This window comes from Canis aureus, chromosome 37 (assembly GCF_053574225.1).
Source record: "Canis aureus isolate CA01 chromosome 37, VMU_Caureus_v.1.0, whole genome shotgun sequence".
NCBI classification, from domain to species: Eukaryota; Metazoa; Chordata; class Mammalia; order Carnivora; family Canidae; genus Canis; species Canis aureus.
The window spans coordinates 16,335,276-16,357,314 of record NC_135647.1 but is presented as its reverse complement, the minus strand read 5'-3'; the positions used below and the strand labels follow the sequence as shown (position 1 = coordinate 16,357,314).

General features: G+C 42.7%; 1 protein-coding gene and 1 non-coding gene across 3 annotated transcripts in view; both read left to right on the top strand.

The window, feature by feature from the left end:
- Positions 1 to 22,039, top strand: part of GCNT2 (glucosaminyl (N-acetyl) transferase 2 (I blood group)) — an 82,914-nt gene that overhangs the window by 2,258 nt on the left and 58,617 nt on the right. The window contains exon 2 of one of the 2 annotated variants that reach the window (XM_077886063.1): positions 1,880 to 14,664. The exons of the other annotated variant lie outside the window; for it this stretch is intronic. Within the exon in view, the coding sequence (XP_077742189.1) occupies positions 1,880 to 1,923 (44 nt within the window). The 3' untranslated portion in view covers positions 1,924 to 14,664. Of the gene's footprint in view, positions 1 to 1,879; positions 14,665 to 22,039 lie in introns of those variants that run through there. 2 annotated transcript variants of the gene reach the window in all.
- TRNAK-CUU (transfer RNA lysine (anticodon CUU)) lies at positions 11,851 to 11,922 on the top strand. The gene has a single exon. It is a non-coding gene; the product is annotated as a tRNA-Lys (tRNA).

The following is a 22,039-nucleotide window of genomic DNA, read 5'->3' as shown; positions in this document are numbered from 1 at the left end:
CTTTAAAACTTCTTTGCAATTTCTTTCCTGGAATTGAATCAGAAATTTAGAAGGCCTTAAAGATTTTTTTTTTTTTAAGATTTTACTTATTTATTCATGAAATACAGAGAGAGAGAGAGAGAGAGAGAGAGAGAGGCAGAGACACAGGCAGAGGGAGAAGCAGGCTTCCTGCATGGAGCCTGATGTGGGACTCGATCCCGGGTCTCCAGGATCACATCCTGGGCCGAAGGCAGGTGCTAAACCACTGAGCCACCCAGGGATCTCCACCTTAAAGATTTCTAGACCAGTGCCTTCATTGTATAGACAGAGAAACTGCAGTGTGATTGCGTGATATGCTCAAAAGCTACCCAGCTAGTGAATGATCATGCAAATGATATAAACCAGGGCTCCTAAGCCTGATGTTCTTTTTATTTCCATTAGATCTCAGTTGTTACTAAATTAACTGCACCTTTCCTTTGGTCCAAGTTCTAACCGATTTGAATGACCTTTAGTTGTTTATAGTGAACTGATTCAGTCCTACTAGTTCAATTCAAAATAAAAATTCGGATTCATAGTTCAAGGGAGAAGTAACTTGAATCAATATGAGGACCAGATTCATGGTTTCTTGAGATTAGTGGCTCAACCCTGGATGCATTCTATATTCACTCAGAGCTTTTAAAAATACATAAGGCCAGGCCCCACTTCCCATAGGGCCTGACTTCTAGGGTAGACCTCACCTTAGGTGTTTGTTCTGTCTCCAGGTAATTCTCCCGGACAGCCAGGGCTGTGAATCATTGCAGATACTTGTCTTAACTGTTGTTTACAAACCTTTATAGACTTAGGACCCTTTTTTTTTTCAAACACTTGAAAACAGCCTCTTATTTATTTTAAAGATTTATTTTTTAAGTGAGATATAACTGACATATTACATTATATTAGTTCCAGGTGTACTGCTCTTTGTAGATATTGCAGAATGATCACCACTAGAAATCTGGTTAACACCCATCACCACATATAATTGCAATTTTATTTTTCTTGTGACAAGAATTTTTGGTATGTGTGATGAGAACTTTTAAGAATTGCTTTTTTAGCAATTTTCAAATATACTGTCAGAGAGGAAAAATGTACCCCTCTTCTTCAAAGTTCTTCTGACTGGTCTAAGAATTCAATTGACATGAGATAAATTTTTTAAAAATAGCAAGATTTCATTCTTTTTTATGGTTCAGTAACATTCCATTATATAGATAGATGAGAGAGAGAGAGAGAGATTTCATATCTCCTTTATTCATCCACTTATTGACACTTAGGTTATTTCCACATCTTGGCTATCATAAATAATGCAATGAGCATGGGTGCCATATCTTTTTTACCTAGTATTTTTTTTCCAAATAAATACCCAGCAATAGGATCATAGGGTAGTTCTATTTTTAATTTTTTGAGGAACCTCCAAATTGTTTTCCAGAGTGGCTGCACCAATTTACATTCCCACCAACAGTACAAGAGGGGTCTCTTTTTTCCACATCCTCCAAGACTTGATATTTCTTGTCTTTTTAATAATAGTCACTCTAACAAGTGTGAGGTGTTATCTCATAGAATGCTTTTTAAATCTGTGGTTTTCCAAAAAATGGAAGGGGTAATGTTGCAGTGATAAAAGATATCAGGACTCAAGAAAGTGAGGTGGAGGAGTCACAAGCATATAGTTGTTTCAACAGAATTATAGTGTCCAGAATAAGGGAGGAAAAACCCCACTTCTGTCTTAAGTGTTGTGAGGATCAAGCATGATGTAGACTGTTCAGGTATGAGCACCATATTTTAAGGAGAGATGTTGACAAAGCAGTTCCAAAGATGGTACCCAAGAAGGATAAGAGGCCAGTACCCCCTCTTTTTTTTTTTTTTCTAGAAAGAACCAAGACAAAAAGTTTATTCAATCTGAAACAGATTTGAAGAAGGATCGTTGTCTTCATATAACTAAAAGATTTGTTCATTTGGAAGAAGAATCTAGAGTCAGTGGTGGGAGATTTAAAAACCTGTCAATCTGGGATTGGAATGAGTAGCTTCCTCAGTGGTGAACAAGCCCAAGTGATATGGAGAAACAGAGGGGAAATGCTGCAAAGGCAGCTCATTTATCAAGCGTTAGACAAGATGGCCTGTGAGTCTCTTCCACTCTGAGAGTTAGATTCTAAAGGATGATTCTAATCAGTTCGTTGAACAGAAACCTAAAGATAAAAGCCTGTTTTCTCACCCTGGTTTATCTACTGGAAATGGATTCTTACACTTCTGGTTAGCAGTGAAGCTATAGAAAGTCCATGTACTGCTCCGTGCTTTTCAAAAACTTAGAAGACTGAGCCCTTGAAGTAGTTTCTGTTTTATATGTATGAAGGATTTTTTTCTGGAAGCCAGTGCCCTCTCACTGGTGCAGCTGGCACATGCAGGACCTGGGTGAGCCTGAGTATAGGGCTTGCTCATGAAGAGGGAAGGGAACTGAAACCAAAGTGGCTGTCTTGTTTAACTATTACTCCTGTTCTGTGGAAATCGGATTTTGTTTGGAAGGGGCTTCTTGTTGATGTATGAATTGGCTGGTTGGTTGTTTGGGACATTTTAAGATTGTTCTAGTTCATTGCAGTGATCGGGGGCTTGTTAGGATTCTCAAAGAAGTAATAGGCCAGGACAAAAAATATCTCACAACCAAAATGGCCTCAGGGAGCTAGAACAGCACCATCCAATAGAAATATAATGTGAGCCATGTATGTGATTTTAGATTTTCTAGTAGCCACATTAAAAGAAACAAACACGGCACCTGGGTGGCTCAACCTGGGTGGTTGAGCATCTGCCTTCGGCTCAGATTGTGATCCCGGGATCCTGGGATCGAGCCCCACAGGGACCCTGCTTCTCCCTCTGCCTGTGTCTCTGCCTTTCTGCGTCTTTCATGAATAAATAAATAAATAAATAAATAAATAAATAAATAAATAAATAAAGTCTACACAAACAAACAAACAAACACACATGGGGGAATTGATTTAAATAAATATTGTACTTAACCCAGTATACCCCAATTATCATTTATTTGTACCTGTGGCTGGTGGCTCCTGTACCGGGTGTATGTGAACCGGGGGTCCTCCTCTTTCCAGGTAAAATGGTCAGACAACCGTGGTGCCCTCCCAGCAGCATCGAGAAGTCAACCATGCTTGTCTCTCAGCGTCTCCACCTCTGCTTCTTGAGCTTTGCCTGCTTCCTTTTCCTTGTCTGAAATCCTTACCCCTGCTTCAGAGCTTCCACTCATTTGTGATGCCCATGGTCCCATGGCTTGTACTCTTGGCACCTTCCCACTTGGCTGCCAGATTCTGGACTGTTCCGTTGATGGCAGTTTCTCACTGTGTCCTCTTCAGATATGCCTGGAGGGTCTTGCTTTCCTTGGGTCATGTAGGAACTACATGGCGCGTATTCACGTCACCTCACAGGGTGCTGCTGCCTACCGTGTGCCTGGCTGCCACTTGTTTAGGCCTCGGGTAGTTCTGGGCAGCTGTGGCTTAAAGCACAAAACAAAACATGGCCCCCTGTACATCATCAGTTCCCTAAGAAGTTAGCAGGTCCTCTGGAAGCCTCAGAAGGTAAGGATTTGCGCATAGCCTACACAGGCGAGGGTGTCCATGAGGACAGAAGGGTGATAGAAAAGGAGTTCACCTATGGTCTTTTTTTTTTTTTTTTTAGATTTTATTTATTTATTTGAGAGAGTGTGTGCACAGGCAGGAGGGGAAGTGGGGGATAGAAGGGGAGGAAAAAGTAAACTCCCCACTGAGCAAGGAACCCAACATGGGCCTCTATCCCAGGACCCTGGGATCCTGACTTGAGCCGAAGGCAGACGCTTAACCAACTGAGCCACCCGGACTCCCTCAGCTATGGTCTTAAGAGATTGCCCTTCTCCCAATAAATAAAAATTAAAACAAATTAAGAGGTTGCCCAATAAACTTCACCAGCTGCTATGAACTTAGGCCTTCCTGCCCTCCTTGCTTCCTCCTTCTGCCTCGTCTTTCCCCTATTTTTCTCCAAGTTCTGTTCTTCCCCACTTCTTTTCCTTAATCTATCTGCCACAAAATGCAGCCCCTTAATCTTCTGACTCAGCTGGGCATGGTGTCCAGTTGGAGAAAAGATTCATTTGTAGGTCGAGGTGCAAGTTCTTGGCCTCCCACTTTCCTTCTAAGTTTCTCCTCTTGAGCTCTTCTGGCTTGCGTGGTTCTACCTGGGTTAAGGACTTCCAGTGGCTGTGACATTCGGCGAGGGTTCCTTGGATTTCGAGATTTAAAAACTGACCGATGATGACTGCCTCACTTGCTACTAAGGAGTACTTGGAATATGATTCCATGGGAGTTTACTCAAAATTCATATTAAAATCTGAATGAGTGAAAAAACAGAACCTGACTATAAGTTTTGTTGGAGATGGGAGGAGAAAGGCATGCCAAGGTGCCTGAGGGGAAGAAACAGAAAAAGGAAGAATGTTCAAGATAGTGGACCTGGAAGGCAGACTCCCTGCTTCTTATTTCTTTTCCTCCTGGAGCCAGCCTACAGACCAGCCCCATGGTTTGTGTGTCATACCCCTGTGCCCTTGATAGAGGGCCTCCTGTAGAGGCCACACTAGATTGACTCTACCCTTAGTGGAGATTGGCTAATCTCTTTAGTTTCCATCTTTGTAGAAATGCAGGGCTGAGGTGCCCAGCTCTTGCTTCTCTCAAGAGTCAGGGGAGAGCAGATCTGAATCACAGTGGTCCTGGGATCTTGTGCTTGTGGCCCTGGTGATTTGGCTGCCAGAGGGAATTTATATTGCTCAAACACATTACGTTCACAGAGCTTCCCAGATTCACCGGGCATATGGGTAGACTTGTGGGGGGGCGGGGAGTTAAGTCTTAACTATTAGCTTGAACAATATCTTTTTTATGTCTGCTAGAAAATACCAATTTTGTCAACTTACAGAAAAGGAAATCAGTGAGTGGGGCCCCCGTGAGTTCTTTTCAAGGAAATACAGTCCCTTGAAAAGGTGATAAACGGCATGACACATTTCACCTTTATGTAGATAGATTATCAAGGAAATAGTGGTATTAGTTTTATTCCTCTAGATGAAATGGGAGCAAGGCAGGGGGAAGTGGTTTGTAACCTTTGAATGATCTTATCTGTGTTATACTTGTGTCTGCCCTCCTTCCCTGGTCATAGGATTTGCTCTTTGAGCATTCTGTGGCTCATACTCTATCCTTAACTTTTCTCTTTATCCTTCCTACTAAGTTAGACTATTTCCTGGTTCTTTCCTCTCAAGAGGATGACCTTTGTCATCTTGACAATGACACCTTGATAGGACTGAGGGCACCTAGAAGTTCAGTGTCTTCTATGGTTTAAGTTATAGAATAACAGGCTTATCTGCTTATGATGACTGAGAATCAAGAACCACTGGAGATAATGACAATTTTTTGTGTTTTTAAAAAGATGATAATTTCTTGGGTACTTTCTGAGTTTTCAAAAAGATGATAATTTCTGAGCCAACTGGGTGGCTCAGTTGGTTAAGCATCTGCTCACTCTCTCTCAAATAAATAAAATCTTAAAAAAAAACCCAAAATGTTAATTTCCACAAATCAGAAATTGCCCTAAGTTTAGTTGATTTATACACATTTAGTTGATTAGTTGATTTATATGCATTTTACATAGCCACATATATTACTATCAAAAATGGTTTACATCATAATGATGATGTATATGAACAACTTCACTTTGTTAATTAGAGCGTCTTCTGGGATTTCTGAGGAATAGCCGGAGACATGATCCTAGATTAATTAAATTAATATATTAATATTTAGATTCAATTAAGTTAATGAAAATATTATTAATATTTAATATTCAGAGATAACATTTCTTCCTGTGGTAACCCATCTTACTTTTATACTGAGGAAGATAAAAGTAGACTGAAGAGAAAGAAAAGTAAGGGTTAGGCCTAACTCAACTAGAGTCAGTGGTCAACTAGAACGCATTTTAAACGTAAGTGGTCTGTGAAGTGGGTTGAAGAAATGCTCTAAAGATCTGTTTACTCTGTGGACTCAGAGGGTGGCTTCCATTTGCTGGTGGGATTTAAAAGCAGACAGCCTTTGCTCTGCCACCTACACTCTGTAACTTCGGGCAAGGTGCCTAATTTCTCTGAGACTGATTCTTCACCTTATGTTGAAGATGAAATATCTCCTTGTAGGCCTTTTGGAAGGCTCTGGTCTATTGTAGGAACTCTGTGTCCAAGGGAACAGACTAACTCCTTGGACACTGATTTTTGAGGTTTTAGTGTTACTGTTCTAAAGCCATGTGTGACCCCAAGAACCCAGGAACGCCTGGTTTTGAAGGTGCAGAGATAATATTTTGCCTACAAACAAACAGATGAATAAATAAAATCCAGAAAATACAGGCAAAGAGGTTTAATTGACTACCATTTGAACTCTTTTTAATCGTTATTGCTAGGCGCCAAACAGATTTCTTGGCCTTTACGCCAGTTTCCCCTCTGGGCCCTTCTTTGTAGAAATCCTGATTATCTTCCGGGGCCCAGCTGACTGGTACTGTCGGTGAAACTTTTGACAATCCACAGCCCCAGGCAGAGAGGGCCTGTGTCTTCTGTACCCTGGCTACTCGGTTTTTACCTGATGGATGGCCCTTATCTTCTCATTAGGTTTTTGTCTTTTAGCATCTACAGGGCCTGATGGAATGCAGTCCTAGAGGGTCATGAGAGCTTTACGTTTCTGCAAGCCTCAACCCGCGCAGAGCTTGGTGTCAGGTTGAATTCGATTCACCTTATGTTGTTTGTATAAAATAAATAGGGTAGTGCTTTCAAGCAAATCCGGAAGTTTCCTATTGTCCAAGTCACTGACAGCATACAATAGGCTGACAGGATTACCAGCTGCTTTCTCAGCCTCAGGTTTCCGTGCTGTAAAGCCTTTCCAGAAGGTCTGAGCCCTTGCAGTATCAGGCACTGGATAAATTACCTCCCCCACCCTCAGATTAACAGCTTCCTTGAGGTATAATTTACATACCACAAAAGTGAGGTATGTGATTCAGGAGTCTAGTTCACATATCGTAGAATAATAAATTCACCCATTTTGAGTGAACAATCGAACAATTTTTACTGTATTTACAGAATCGTGCAACCATGACCCTCATCTAATTTAGAATATTTGTATCACCTCCAAAAGGAACCTCATGTCTTTTATAGCTACTTTCTATTTCCACACCCAAACCCTACTCTCCTGTCTGTTATGGATAGGCCTTTTCTGGACTATATATAAATCAAATTATATGTATTTTTTTCATATCTGGCTCTTTCTGCTTTGTGTGATATTCTTGAGGTTTATTCATGTCGTAGCACGAATCAGTACTTACTTCATTATATGGGTGACCTACTATTCCATCATGTGGACGTACCACATTTTGTTTATTCGTCCATTGGTACCCATTTGGGTTGTCTCCATGTTTGGGCCATTACCAATAGTGCTACTGAGAACATGCCTGAGAAAGTCTTTGTACAGACATATGTTTTCTTTCTTTCCTCCTGGGTAGATCCCAAGAGTGAAATTGCTGGTCCATGTGGCAACTCCATGTTTAACATTTTGAGGACCTGCCCAGCTGGTTTCCAAAGCAGGTGCACCATTTTACGTTCCCAACAGTAGTCCTTAGGGTTCCAAGTGCTCCACATGCTCACCAACACTTGTTACTGCTTGTCTTTTTATTTACACCATTCTAGTGGCTGTAAAATCACATCTGTGATTTAGATTTGCATATCTCCAATGAACAACAGCGTCAAATGTCTTCTCATGTACTTGTTGGCCTTTGGTATATCTTCTTCTGAGAGGATGAACTGCCTTTTGGTCATTATTTCCTTGAATTTCGGTACTTGCAATCCAATTTTATAGATGAGAAAATGGAGGAATGGAAAATTTGGGGGTACTTGCCTGAAGACACCCAGCTTGTAAGTACGAGAGTCAAGATGATTAAATTTGTTTTGAAGATGGAGTGGGTTAAGAGATGAAATTGTGCAACACAGATTAAGAACATACCTTGTGGCCCCAAATGTTCAAGTCTCTGCCTCCTGAATCCCCTGATTAAGCAATGGCTAAGACTTATTTTAAAAATAAATAAATAAAGCAGGGTGCCTGACTGACTCAGTAGGTGGAGCACACGACTCTTGATCTCCAGGTCTTGAGTTGAAGCCCCACATGGGGTGTAGAGATTGCTTAAATAAATAAGCCTTAAAGAAGATCTTTTAAAAATAAATAAGGGAGCTCATAATATGCAGTTACTTTTTCTCTGGATTTATGCAGACTGTGGTTCCTCCTTTTTTTTTTTTTTTTAAGAAGCAAATGGCACCAATCCTTCTTTTCTAAGGAAACCCTATGGGCTATTTTACTATTTTAGCCTGCATCCTTCTCCTCCCCAATCTTTATAAGGAAGGGTTTGTGCTGAAGTCCTAGTTGACGTTTCTGCAGCTTTTATTTTTTGTTCCTTCCATTTCTCAAGGGTCCCTCCCCATGGCTGTGGTCTCCATTTTGAGGGTGCTCATTGCTCTGTGCTAGCTGCATTCCAACACCTGGACACTGAGGAAGATGGGTGGTTTAAATCCACCTCAGTTTGCTGCTCCAAATGCTAATTCTATGTTACTGAGCTTGGCAAATTCAGGGCAGCACTGGACAGGGTTTCACAACCAGTTGTTTTTACTTCAGAGGATTCCTAAATGCATCTCTACAGTTTTCTCCTTATTAGGAAAGAAGCAAGCTTCAAATTCCTATAATCTGTGCAATCCTGACTAACCTCCTTCAAGCCTCGATGAAAGATCATAACAGTTTTTATGGAAGGTAAAGTCACCCTGGTAGAATTTTCCAGGCAAATGCTGAACCTGTGCAGCTGTTTTTAGCTGCTTTTGCGACTTCTTGGGGCTCCTTCCTGGTGTGTGAAACTCCAGTGTCTGCAGTGTCATGAATCAGGCAAAGGCGAGGCGAGGGTTGGGGTTTATGGCTCTCCTTGTTTCCTGGTCTGAAGCCATAAAAGGGAAGATTAGGTAGGAGTGGAAATGAAATCACGGACAAGGCAGGATTGGGAAGGAAATTACTTACAATGATAGGTCACTATTGGCAAAATGTGGGTCCTGAGAGTAGAGACCTTGCCTTGTTCTGAAGGTCATAGGTTCACCCAGCACAGCTGAATGCATAGTACAGCTGGAAACAGCTCTATCTTTTTTTTTTTCCTTTTTTAAAGATTTTATCTATTTATTTGAGAAACAGAGAAAAGCAAGAGAGACAGAACACAAGCAGGGTGAGGGGCAGACAGAGTAGCAGACCCTCTGCTGAGCAGGGACCCCAACACAGGGCTTGAACCCAGAACTCCAGCATCATGACCTGAGCCAAAGGCAGATGCTTAATGACTGAGCCACCCAGGCCCCACTAAGCAGCTCAGTCTTTTCCCAGAATGTGTGGAGTGCTTTCAGCTTCTTCCCAAACCGTCTCCTGTAACAACAGCCTCTTCCCTTGTTAGGCTTCGTGCTCATTGCTGAACTTCCCAGCTGTCTGTGTGCTGATGTGCTGGCAGTAGTTGCCGATCAGCTGCATATTGATCCCGGCAGCACGCATGGCACGCAAGGCCTCAGACAGTTGGTGTCCCTTGGCCAGACACTTCTGGCTGAGAGAGCTTTGTATACATATATATATATATTTTTTTTTGGACCATATTTTTTACAAGTGCCAGACACATGATTGTTTTCAGTATATGTCACAGGGTAAAAACTGTGCAAAAGTATTCCCTTACTATGCCATCCCACGTTAGACCCTAGATTTCAGAATCTCAGAGAAGCAAGCTTTCCATTTGGTCATAAAATGTAGGGAAAAGCTGAATCCAATAACGAAGCATGGATCTTTAAGTAGCATCGTTGTCCAATGTTAATTCTATAAAATGGGGATATCTCCACTTTCTAGATGGCCCCAATGCTGGCAGTTCTGTTGATGTCAATAATGTACGTTTTTCTCAAAGAAGAAATTCTATAGAACAAATGCTTTCTCGAGGAGAAAGCAGAAGATTTAAGACTGATGCTTCATGGATTGAGTCATTTAAGCCTCACAGAAGTCCTATGAGGGAGGGGTGCCTGGGTGGCTCAGTCAGTTTAGTGGCTGACTCTTGGTTTTGGCTCTGGTCATGATCTCAGGATCCTGGGATCAAGTCCTGAGTCAGGCTTGGTGCTCAGCAGGGAGCCTACTTGGGCTTCTCTCTCTCTGTCCCTTCCCCTGCTCATGCTCTCTTTCTCTCAAATCAATCAATCAATTTTTTTAAAGGAATATTCTAAGAGAGGTAGATATTATTACCTCCAATTTGCAGGTGCAGAATCTGATACTTGAGAAGGTAAAATGACCTCACCTAGGTTTGTTTGACCCCCTACTTCATGATCAGTTTAATCCACTAGGCTGCCCTGCAGAAATTCCCACAGCTGAAGCTGTGCATTTAATGGAAACATGAGTTTGAAAAAAGAGACAAACCAAAAAACCAGACCCTTAATTATAGAGAGCAAACTGATGGTCACCAGATGGAAGCTGAGTGGGCTGACGGGTGAAATACGTGATGGGGATTAAGAGTACGTTTGTCATGATGAACACTGAATAACATATGGAACCATGGAGTTGCTGTATTGTACACCCGAAACTAATACAACATTGCATGTGAACTATACTGGAATTAACATTTTTTTAAAAAAAAGAAAACATGACTGATTATTTAGAAAATGTTTAAAGATCTTAATGAGTTTTTAACCTTTTCTTTTAAACTCATTTCAAAATTATTATTATTATTATTACTTTTTTAAGATTTATTTATTTATGATAGACATAAAGAGAGAGACAGGCAGAGACACAGGAGGAGGGAGAAGCAGGCTCCATGCCGGGAGCCCGACATGGGACTCGATCTTAGGACTCCAGGATTGCCCCCTGGGCTGAAGGCAGGCGCTGAGCCGCTGAGCCACCCAGGGATCCCCCAAAATTATTATACTTACAAGAATAATTTAGAGCTCTCTGGTACCCTTCATTCCCACATCCTCCAACCCATAACATCTTACCATGTTGGCCTTATTTTATTCCCTCTCTCTTTTATTTATTTTTCCTACACCATTTGCCAATTATTCCTTACTATTTCAAGCAGTGTTTCCTAAGCGCAGTCATCTCTTACATGACTGTAGCACAACCATCCAGTGGAACGTCATGATTCTTCAAACCACAGACCCTATTCCAGTCTTACTGGTGGTACTGAGAACATCCTTCCTAAACTAGGATCTGATTAACGATCTCAAGCTGCACTTAGCTGTCATACTTCTTTAATCCCCTTTAATTTGGAACAACTTCTCAGAAAATTTCTGTCCCCCCAGATCTTATCATTTTGAAGACTGCAATTTTGATGTTTCCTCATGATTAGAGTCAAGGTATGCCTTTTGGGCAAAGATACCAGAGAAATGAGGCCTTGCAGGCATGCAATGTTACTGAAGGGACTGTTTTTGACAAGGAGGGCAGAGTGGAGGGAAACCATAAAGTGCATGGTAATACCCAGAGCCAGTGATAATGGGACTATTATCATTTCTAGGCCTGGAAGAAGGAGTGGTTGGAAAAAGTGCTGTGAACTGGGCCCCTTTGAGGAGAGCTTCGGTCTAAGGAAGCAGCTATCCTGCTGTGACTGGCAAGAGAGGAGCTGGGGAGCAAACACCTTGAGGTCTCTCTTGTGCCCTCATTGGCAAACCCAACCAGAGCCAGAGCTGCTTAATAAGCTCCCCATAAATCAGCCCTCCTGCAGGATGGAGAACAGAGGGAGGGATCTGAAAGGACCAAATGGAGGGGTGCCTGGCTGGCTCAGTTGGTAGAGCATGTGACTCTTGATCTCAGGGTGTGAGTTCGAGCCCCATGTTGGGTGTAGAGATCACTTAAAAATAAAAATCTTTATTTATTTATTTTTAAATTACTATTATTATTTTTTAAGCAGGCTCCATGCCCAGTGTGGAGCCCATCATGGGGCCTGAACTCACAACCCCGGGATCAAGCCCTGAGCTGAGATCAAGAGTCAGACACCCAATCAGCTGAGCCACTCAGGTGCTCCAACAACAACAAAAGTTTTTAAATAAATAAAAGGACTGAATGGGAGCTATTCAACACTGTTTTTCAAGTTTGGGAGCAGGGTTATGCTGTGATGGAATTCTCGCAATAGTGTATCAAACCCCAGTCAAATAAAACAGTCATGTGGATGGCCTCAGACCTAGTCTCCCGGAGAAAGGAAAGCTTGAAAAAAAAAGAAAAGAAAAGAAACTTAGCAAAAGTCACTGGGACAGCAGGTGTCTAAGGATTGCAAAGGGCTGGGAATCCAGGAAGCATGAGGCAAGATCTGAACACCTGGTGTCCCCAAGTCAGAACAGAGGAAGGAGAACCTTGGGCGTGGGGAATTGTTCTCTGCAGAAAGAGGAGAGAGAGGATGGTTCACGGGGCCTCTGGGCTCCAGATTCTTACCAAGCACCTGGTAATTAGTTCAAGGGCCAGGCCTCAGGCACCCAGTTCACCTGGGGCCAAGAGTTACCTGGATCATGTCTTCTGCTTGTGACCAGTCAGAACATGCAGCAGTGTGGTCACCTGCACAGGGGAGGGAGGGATGGAGATTGGAAATCAATCATAATACGAGCTGCAAGGAAAAGATTTGTCCAGATGGTTTTTCTGAGCTATAGAAAGAAAGCAGTGGAAAGGAAAGAATTTCCATAGTGTTTCTGACGTAGGTGCTTTCTCAACACTGTTGACCGATTGAACTTGAAACAGAAAAAAGAAGCGCTGGAGAAAAGGAATGCCTGCGTCTCCCTGGAAGTGAACCCAGGCCCACTTCCTTCTCACAATGGTTCCATGGAGCCATCTGGGTGCTGATGCCTTCCTGGGCCTGCCTGATGGGGCACTGGATGGCAAAGTGGCTCACTTTCCAGTCCCAGGTCACACCTCCCCACTGAGTGACCCTAGACAGGAGATCCCTGAGTCATAATTCCTCGCTGGGGAGATAAGGGTGATGGCCCCAGATGCCAGCAGTCATCATGTCCGTTGATAACACACATCCTGCTTGTCTCTGGGTGTTCCCTCTCTCCTCATCTGCTCCACGTTACAAGTGGCTGGCACTCAGCTCCTCATTGGTGAGCTCGAAGAGTTTGAATTTTTGAATTTTTGACTTCCTGTTCTGTTTTCTCTTGACTCCTTTTCTTCTGGGCATTGCTGACTGGCAGAAAGGAGAGGTGGCCGGTTGGGTCGTGGCCCAGAGTGACTGGTGCCAGGAACCAGAGCAGAGACACCCTTAGCAATCCGTCCCCTTGAGGAAGTGAGTAGGCTCTGCACGTGGTACTGCAGCGCATTTAATCACAAGGGATTATAACCTGTAAATATTAGTTTTTCTAGGACTCCTGATCCCCGTTCACCTAGAAGACTCACCTAGCAGAGTTTTTCTAGGAAAAGGACCATGACTCATTTCATTCATTCATTCATTCATTCATTCGTTTTTGGTGAAGAATTCTAGAACATGGGAAAGTGCACAGATCAGTAGTGATCAGCTTGATAAAATTTCACGGACTGAACACATTCAAGTAACAACCATCAAGACCCAGAACATGATCCGCATCCCAGTCACTACCCTGATGTCTAATGCCATAGATTACTGTGACCTGTTTTTGTCCTTTCTATATATGGAAATAAACAGCCTGTACTCTTTTTCTGTCTGGCTTTTTTCATTTTTTTTTTTTGGCTCAATATTATGTCTGTGAGATTCATTTTCTGTGTTGCAAACACAATATATTTTTTTTTCCTCATTGCTTGGTAGAGAGAAGGAGGGGCATGAAATGAGGAGGGATGATTTTGTCCCCCCCCACACCAAGGGAACATTTGGAGATATCTGAAAATATTTTTGGTTGTCACAACTTGCAGTTGGAGGCAAGGGGTGCTACTGTCATGTAGTGGGTAGAATCCAGAGATGCTGTTAGACATCCTACAGTGCACAAGACAGCCCCCACAACGCAGATTCAACCCAAAATGCCAGTAGTGCCAAGGTTGAGAAACCCTGATGGGCATTTGGGTTGATGGGCATTTGGGTCTGTTGTGAACATGGCTGTAGTGAATACTGAGCTGTAGGTCATTTCATAAACATGACACATTTCTGTTGAGTAAATTCCCAGGAATGGTATTATTGGGTCATAGGACCTGCCTGTGCTCAGCTCTGGAAGTTACTGCATTTTCCAGAGTTTTTTCCATTCGCACTTTGACCAGCAGCATGTGAGGTTCAGGTTGTCCCACATTTGCCCCCAATAATTAGTATTTCTGTTTCTTTCTCTCTTTTGGGGGGGTTGTTTTTTATTTTTATAAAAATACCCTGAGATCATGACCCAATCTGGAATCAAGAGTCTGACGCTTAACTGACTCAGCCACCCAGGCACCCCTGAGTTGTTATTTTTAAATCTCTCTCATACCCTTCTTCTAATTCAGTTTATGGCACATTAGATACCCAAAACATCAGTGTTTCTCAGTAAGTAATCCTGTTCTATCTTTTGCAGGAGACTGGAATTATGCACAGGTGTGCTTGCTGTATACAGTAAATTAGAGAAGGGATTTGGGGCAGGACCCCTTGCAGCTAGAGCTTTGCTCTCCCTCTTTTTTTTTAGAGGTGAGGGGTAGGGGCAGAGGAGAGGGAGACAGAGAATCTCAAGCAGACTCCCTGCTGAGCATGGAGCCCAAGGTGGGGCCTAATCTCACGACCAGAGATCGACCCTAGATCATGACCTGAGCTGAAATCAAGAGTCAACCACTTACCTGACTGAGCCACCCAGGTGCCCCCTGGGCTTTTTTTCTCACTTAAATAGCAGTATTAACACATTTCTATATGTCCATTTTCTTCCATTCTTCCTGGCAGTGCTGATAAGCTTTCCAAGGTAAATTTTACTCAAGAGATCAGATTACCCACTATTTGAGTTCATGCTTATTAAGTATTTTCAAATCGTACCATATTGTTTTTCCCAAAACTTTGTTTGTTTGTTTGTTTTTATGGTAAATTACTTAGTCACAGGAAAAGAGATCAAGTAGGGTCATTGAGGAAAAACAAAATCAAAGAGTTTGGTCTTAGAGCTATTGGTTCTCAAACAGTTGGTTCCAAAAACTTGTTAGAAACATAGATTATTGGGGCCCCTGGATGGCTCAGTTGGTTAAGTGTCCAGCTCTTGGGTTCAGCTCAGGTCATGATCTCAGGGTCATGGGATCGAGCCCCGAGTCCAGCTCCACACTCAGTCAGAGCCCACTTGAGTTTCTCTCTCTTCCTTCTGCCCTTCCCCCTCCCACTCAATAAATAAATAAATCTTAAAAAAAAAAAAAGAAAAGTGGATTATTAAATTTACCTGGAATTTACTGACCGCTTGGGGTGAGGGCCCTTGCAACCTGTATTTTTACAGCCCCTCCAGGTGTTGGGATGCTTGGCAGAAGTTTGCATACTTTTGACCTGGAAAAACCTTATCCCCAAGCCACAGACACACCTAGTTTGGCTACATACTTATAGAAACAAATGTTTTGGTTCTCCAGGGTTAAGCAATTCACTTCCATATGTAAATTCAGATGAAGTGTACCTTCATCTTGGAATATTAATTTGCTGTGACTTATTTGGGGTAATTTTGTTTTCATTGCCTAAACCTCCAAATTTCAGGATCTTCATATTTCCAGTTGCTACATTTATGCTACCAGAACATTGCCGCCTATCTACGCATGCTTGGACATTTGCCTATTTGAATATGTATATGCTATCTCTTGCAAGTATTTGCCTAGCATTCTTAAGTATCCAGGAAGTGTTTCCATGATACCTTTGCTCCATCAAAATCAGATGCAGATCACTTCAGTTCAAACTGCCGTGGTTCAGTCTAGCATAACCATCCCCTGGACCTGCTCTCTAGGTTTTAAAAATCTGCATATTAAACTTCTTCCTTCCTCTGAGATGAGAGTTTGAAATAATGCTTTGGGTTCGGTGATCTAGACAACAACTTCTTCTGTTGCTAATTAGATGAACAGTACAGAAAGCAAAATGATTGGGTCTCAGGAGAGGTGGATTTTCCCCAGAGAACCCCATCAGAGGACTCTTCAGTTATGGGAGTTGTTGTTTTAGTTGAAGAGGTGTTTTGTAAATGTCTTCTTTCTTCTTCTGTTTAACATTGTGATTCATCATGAAAAAGAAAACCAAAAACCTCCATTTACAAACTATCTGGCCACCAGAACAGAATTATGTAGTTGGCTGTCCAAAGTGAATTGGATTGTCACCATTCTCTCCTTTCCTTGTGAATTGCTCTTAGTTCAACGGAAAAACATATTCCCCTACATGTTATAGTTAAGAGTGAGTCCCTGAGTCATTTGACCTGCTTCAATAACAAAGGACACCACACTAAAATGTCCTTCCAAAGGACAGCCATCAGCGAGCCCAAGAAATGATAACATCTCACCTCATTCACCCAACCTTTTCTGCCACGGGACTTACGCTTTCAATGTTACTTTGATAAACTTCATCAGACTCTGTCCTTGTGGGGCCCTTCCTGCTGTTATTTAACATTTTAAATGTAGTATGCCTGCACAAGACTGTGTCCCCTCCATTTCTTTCCCAAGTAAAGGACAGCAGTTAATTGAGAATGGAAAAACAATTCCCAGAACAATTATGAAACTATAATGAAGTTTGCATAAGTACATGCAATTAAGCAAAGAAAAGGTGTGTGAGGAGGTGCCACTTCAAAGAGTTCAGTGCCAATGTGGTACGTGCATAGTGAGGTCTCTGTAGGTGTACACAGAGACAGGAGAGCAAAAAAAAAAAAGGATTACTGGAACAGTAAAATCACAAATCATGGTGGACTCTCCTATGCTGTGTTAAAACACAAATTGAAACAATGGGCAAATATAGATTTTTAACACTCCTTTTTCCATCACTGAAAACTGCCCTTTTCATCTTTGTCCCTAAAGATCTTACTTACTTATTCATGAGAGGCAGAGAGAAGCAGAGACATAGGCAGAGGGAGCCTGAAAACTGTTCTTTTCAAATGCCCGGATGATTCTGGACCTGTTCAACAAGCATTGAACGTAGCATATGCCAAATGGCCCATCCTCCAGAACAGAAGACTGTTTGAGTTGCTGGGGAAGAAGAAGTCCCAGCTCTCCTGCAGTTCACCTTCTGACCACGACCCGTACTCTGAGGTCACAGTTGGCTGAAAGGGAGGTTTTTATCTTCTGCTACGCCAGAGAAGTTCCAGATTCACAACTCTGCCTGGGAAATTTCTCCACATTGGGTTTCTTGTCTCTGTTCTGCTCTGCTGTTGTCATCTCTCCAATCCAAATGGCTTCTCCATGTTCTGAGTGTCAAAATCCACCCACCAGAAGCCCTTTCTCCCCATCTTACTTCCAAAGGAGCTTTTTCCCCTCTGAGCGCTCAGAACACTTCGTGGATATCCTCTCGTTTGGAACCGATCCACAGTCTTCTGTGTTTTTGCAGGTTGTGTACGTACATACAGATGTAATTTCCTACAGGACAGGGGCCATTCCGCACACTTCCTGGATACTGTCACCCTTACTTAGTGGATTCACCATTCACATCCTGAATTATAGCTCATTTTAGTGAAAAGGGACTATAGAGAATATCCTTTTTAAAGATGAAGCAAGTAGGGACCTGAGATCACGTACTCGGTAAAAGTCAGAGAAATGACTAGAATCCAGGTGTCCCGATTTTTGCACCATAGTTGGTAATATTGGGAGGGTTTGAAGCGGGAAAGTAGGTTCTGGTCTCATGGAGTCGACGAATGAATCTTGAGGACAAAAGAGAGTAAAACAATAGAATTTTGTTCAGTGAGGCTAAGAAAAAGCTCTCAGAAGTGAGAGGGGTCCGGACAGGGTTGCCACTGGGGGCTCTATAGGGCTGGTCTTGTATTGAAAGCCAACCAAGGAACCCAAATCCTTTTAATACCTCTATGGATACCACCATTGAGGAAGGACTAGGGATAGCACCTTCAATGGCTTGCTTCCTTTTTAGTGTCTGGTAATTCTTCGTTGGTCGTAAGTAGCTGTTATAACAAGACCCCACCTCTGACACCTGGGCAGGATGGTCTGCTTTATTTATCTCTGATTTCCTTTCATCTCCATGTTTTTGGGATTTTTGTGAGCCTGATTCCATGTTCCCCTGTCTCTCCCTACCTTGCCTCTGTCTTACTCAGGTTCATGGGCAGCCCTTCTTCTTTCATTTTTTTTAAGTTTTTTTTATTTATTCATTTGGCAGAGAGAAAGAGAGCACAAGTGAGAGCACAAGCAGAGGAGGGGGATGAGGGAGAGGGAGAAGCAGACTCCTCACTAAGGAGGAAGCATGACTTGGGGTTGGATCCCAGGACCCCTGGATCATGACCTGAGCCAAAGGCAGGCACTCAACCCACTGAGCCAGCCAGGCGGCCCTGGGCAACTCTTCTTATCACACAAGTGAAAACACAGCTTGCATGATTTCCCACAGAAATTTGATTGAAAGTTGTGCATTTTTAAATGTCATTTAAAAAAACTATCTGGTCAGGTTTTTGTTTGTCAAAATAAAAGGTATCAGTTATTCTGTTCCCAATTCCAGTGAAGAGTGATTTTCTGGGAAACCTGGGTGGTTCAGTGGTTGAGCATCTACCTTTGGCTCAAGTCATGATCCCGGGGTCCTGGGATCGAGTCCCTTATCAGGCTCCCTGCAGGAAGCCTGCTTCTCCCTCTGCCTATGTCTCTGTCTCTCTCATGAATTAATAAATAAAAGCTTTTTTAAAAAATGGGAGTATACTTACCAGTGGGTGCCTGGAACCAAGGGAGATGTGGAATTCTTTTACTCATTCATTCCTTCATTCAACACACACAAATAGGTAAATCAATAGTATAAATATGGTAACATATATATTTATACATTACAAGGTTGAGGGAATGGAAAAGTAAGGCTAGACTTTCCACTAATTCCCAGCCCATTAATTCCTTAGTGACCCTGGGACTTTATTTATTTATGTATGTATGTATGTATGTATTTAAAAGATTTTATTCATTTATGAGAGACACAGAGAGAGGCAGAGGGAGAAGTAGGCTTCTCGCAGGGAATTGATGTGGGACTCGATCCCCGGACTGGGATCACACCCTGAGCTGAAGGCAGACACTCAACCACTGAGCCACCCAGGCGTCCCAGTGACCGTGGGTCTTAAATCCTTTTTCTATCTGTATTTCTTTCTTTAAGAAAAAATTCAAAAGATGCAGTATCTGATGTTCTGTGGCTATTTTACACGACTAGAGCCTCACCAAAGCCTCAGAGTGGTTTCTAGGAGACATTGTTCATTAAGGTGTCGCTAGCACCTTTACCTCATAGTCTAACAGGCTTTATTTACATTTATCATTATTATCATCAACAGGTGCAATATGCATTTATGGGCTGACACACACTTTCTCACCATGGTTTATTTTGCTCTTGCCCCTCCATTGGCTGGCACTTGTTGCCTGGGAGCCCTCCGCCACCCAAAAATGTCTTCGATGGTTTCCCTTTGCAACAAGATGAAGGCCAAGTTTTTCATGCAAGACCTTTTATGACAGCCTGCCTAGCCACGCACAACAGAGCTTCAACTCAGTGCTCTCTAGGTCTTGCCACCTTGCCTTTTCACATGGGAAGCCTCGTGGTACTGAGGTGCCAGTGGATCTTCTTTTGTCCCCTTGGTGATTTCTTTCGTTCATAGAGATTCAGAATCTTCTATCCTTCCAAATAAAGGATACTCTCTTAATTTTGGAGCTATGTTCTAGATAGCTCCATGACTAGAAGAATTCCTTACAAATTTACACAAAAAATAAAAACTGAGTGGAAGAAAGAGCAAGTGTTTAAGGGGGCCCCAGGGGAGGGTAAACATGTCTCGCCTGATTAATTGGCTAGTTCGAGAGTAATTGCTTCCAAGGTGAGTTACGAGGCTCGGTTGCTAGGCTTGCAGGTGCCAGCCGGGTCCTTGCCTTCAGTCAAAGGCGTGTAGGGAAGGAAGGCTGAGCTGTTCAGTCTCAGTATCAAAAAAATACACGGTGTCTGTTCTGGGTGAGCAGGTCTTAGGGCCTATTAGGAGGGAAAGGTAACAATTACAGCCTTTCTCTGTTCGACATGCGGTTGCTTAAAAAGTTCTCCTGTGGGTTCTCTTGGTTTTTATTAAATAGCAGAACCTGGGGGTGGGGGAAGTTGGCTCCAGGACAGCCAAAAGGGCAGAGAGGAGAAACAGCTAAATTTTCAACACACAAACAATGCCATTTGAAGTAATGGAGTGAATTCAGAAACATTAGGGCAGCTCCTAATTTGGCCAGTGTATATTTCTTAATATCATGGCACTATAATGTCTGTCCCCAAGCCTGTGTAGATGCAAACCCCTGTGCTGCAGGCCAGTTGGAAACAACAGTGTAAACAGCCTCTGTTGGCCTAATTAAGTTACGCATCTGCACCCTGAACACTTCGTCAGGCTGCAAATATATTAATAGTCATTCTAAGCCAAGAAGCTTTGCCAAGCCAGATGCTGAAATTACTCTCTGTTGTTTTGAAACAAAATATACAATAACCTAATATTTGAAGGTGTTATTGGGAAAAAGAGAAGCTTGGGATTGACTTTTCCATGATCATGCACACCTCTGTCATGTTTTTTGCTTTATTCCTCTTCTGTGGAAGACGCTAAGAATTATATTTACCTGCCTTTTAGCTCATAATGGCTACATTTTCTTTTTCTCCTACTTTGCCGAAAAAGTTGAAGGTGGGTTCTACATGGAGTTCATTTGTGGTGGGTCTTAAAGAAGGAGGAAGATTTAGTGATGAAGAGAAGAAAATAAAGTACAAGTTGGAAGAATGAAAAATAGGAACAATGGAAAGTGGCAGAAAGGAAAGCTACAGAGGGTCACCTCGCTGGCTTGGTCCATGGAACGCGAGACTCTTGATCTTGGGCGTCGTGAGTTCGAGCCCCATGTTGGGCATAGAGTTTATTTCAAAAACAAACAAACAGGGGTGCCTGGGTGGCTCAGCGGTTAAGTGTCTGCCTTTGGCTCAGGTCATTATCTCAGGGTCCTGGGATCGAGCCCCCTGTTGGGCTTCCTGCTCAGAGAGGAGCCTGCTTCTCCCTCTCCCTCTGCCCTTCCCCCCATTTCTTCTCTCTCTCTCTGATAAATAAATAAAATATTTTAAAAAATGAAAATAAACAAACAAACAATACAGTGTGCTCAGGAAGTGGTATGTCTATCATTTGGAGCTCGGTGTCTGGAATCATGGGGGCTGGGATTGATTTTCCTACCCCTGCCAAAGCAAGGGGTCAGCCCACTATCCTCTTCCTTCCATTAGTAGCAGGGTAGAGACTTTTCAAAAGAAGGGAGAGAAAGCACACTGAAGGACTTGATTTCTTCATAGGGTGGGTGGGGGCTCATTGGGTTAATGCCATAGGGTGGAGGGTCTGAGGTATGACATTCAGAGTGAGGAGAAACAGGAAGGCATTCAGGAGTTGAACCTGCATTTTAGAAGTCATCATAAATAAAATATATTCATCTATATTTAAAAAAAAAAACAACTGTTAGAAAAGTGGAGGGTTGAAGATGAGAAACTTCTAAGTCAAAGAGCTTGATATTCTTTAGCCAAAACACTACCTTTACAGGTGGGGGAAACAGCGTTCATTTCCTAGGTGGTCAACAAGCCTGCGTGGGCAGGTACAAAACCCTTCTCTGAGGATCAGCTGATGTTCTCTGGGTGTTTAAGACTCGAGTGCCCCCCAGGTCCCCTAATCTGAACATCACTTGTGGCCAGGATTCAAATTCATTCCAGGGAAGCTTTAAAGCCCTAAGTAAACGAGAGGAGGTCACCTGGGACTTGTTCGTGTGGCTCCAGCACCCTGTGACAAAGCACCGCCATGGACCTCCCAAGGGGAGGAGAGGGGCTGGCACCTAATCTCAAAGTCCCAGGATGGGGAACCTGCAGTGGCCCGTCCCCTAGGACTGGAAATCCCGTCATC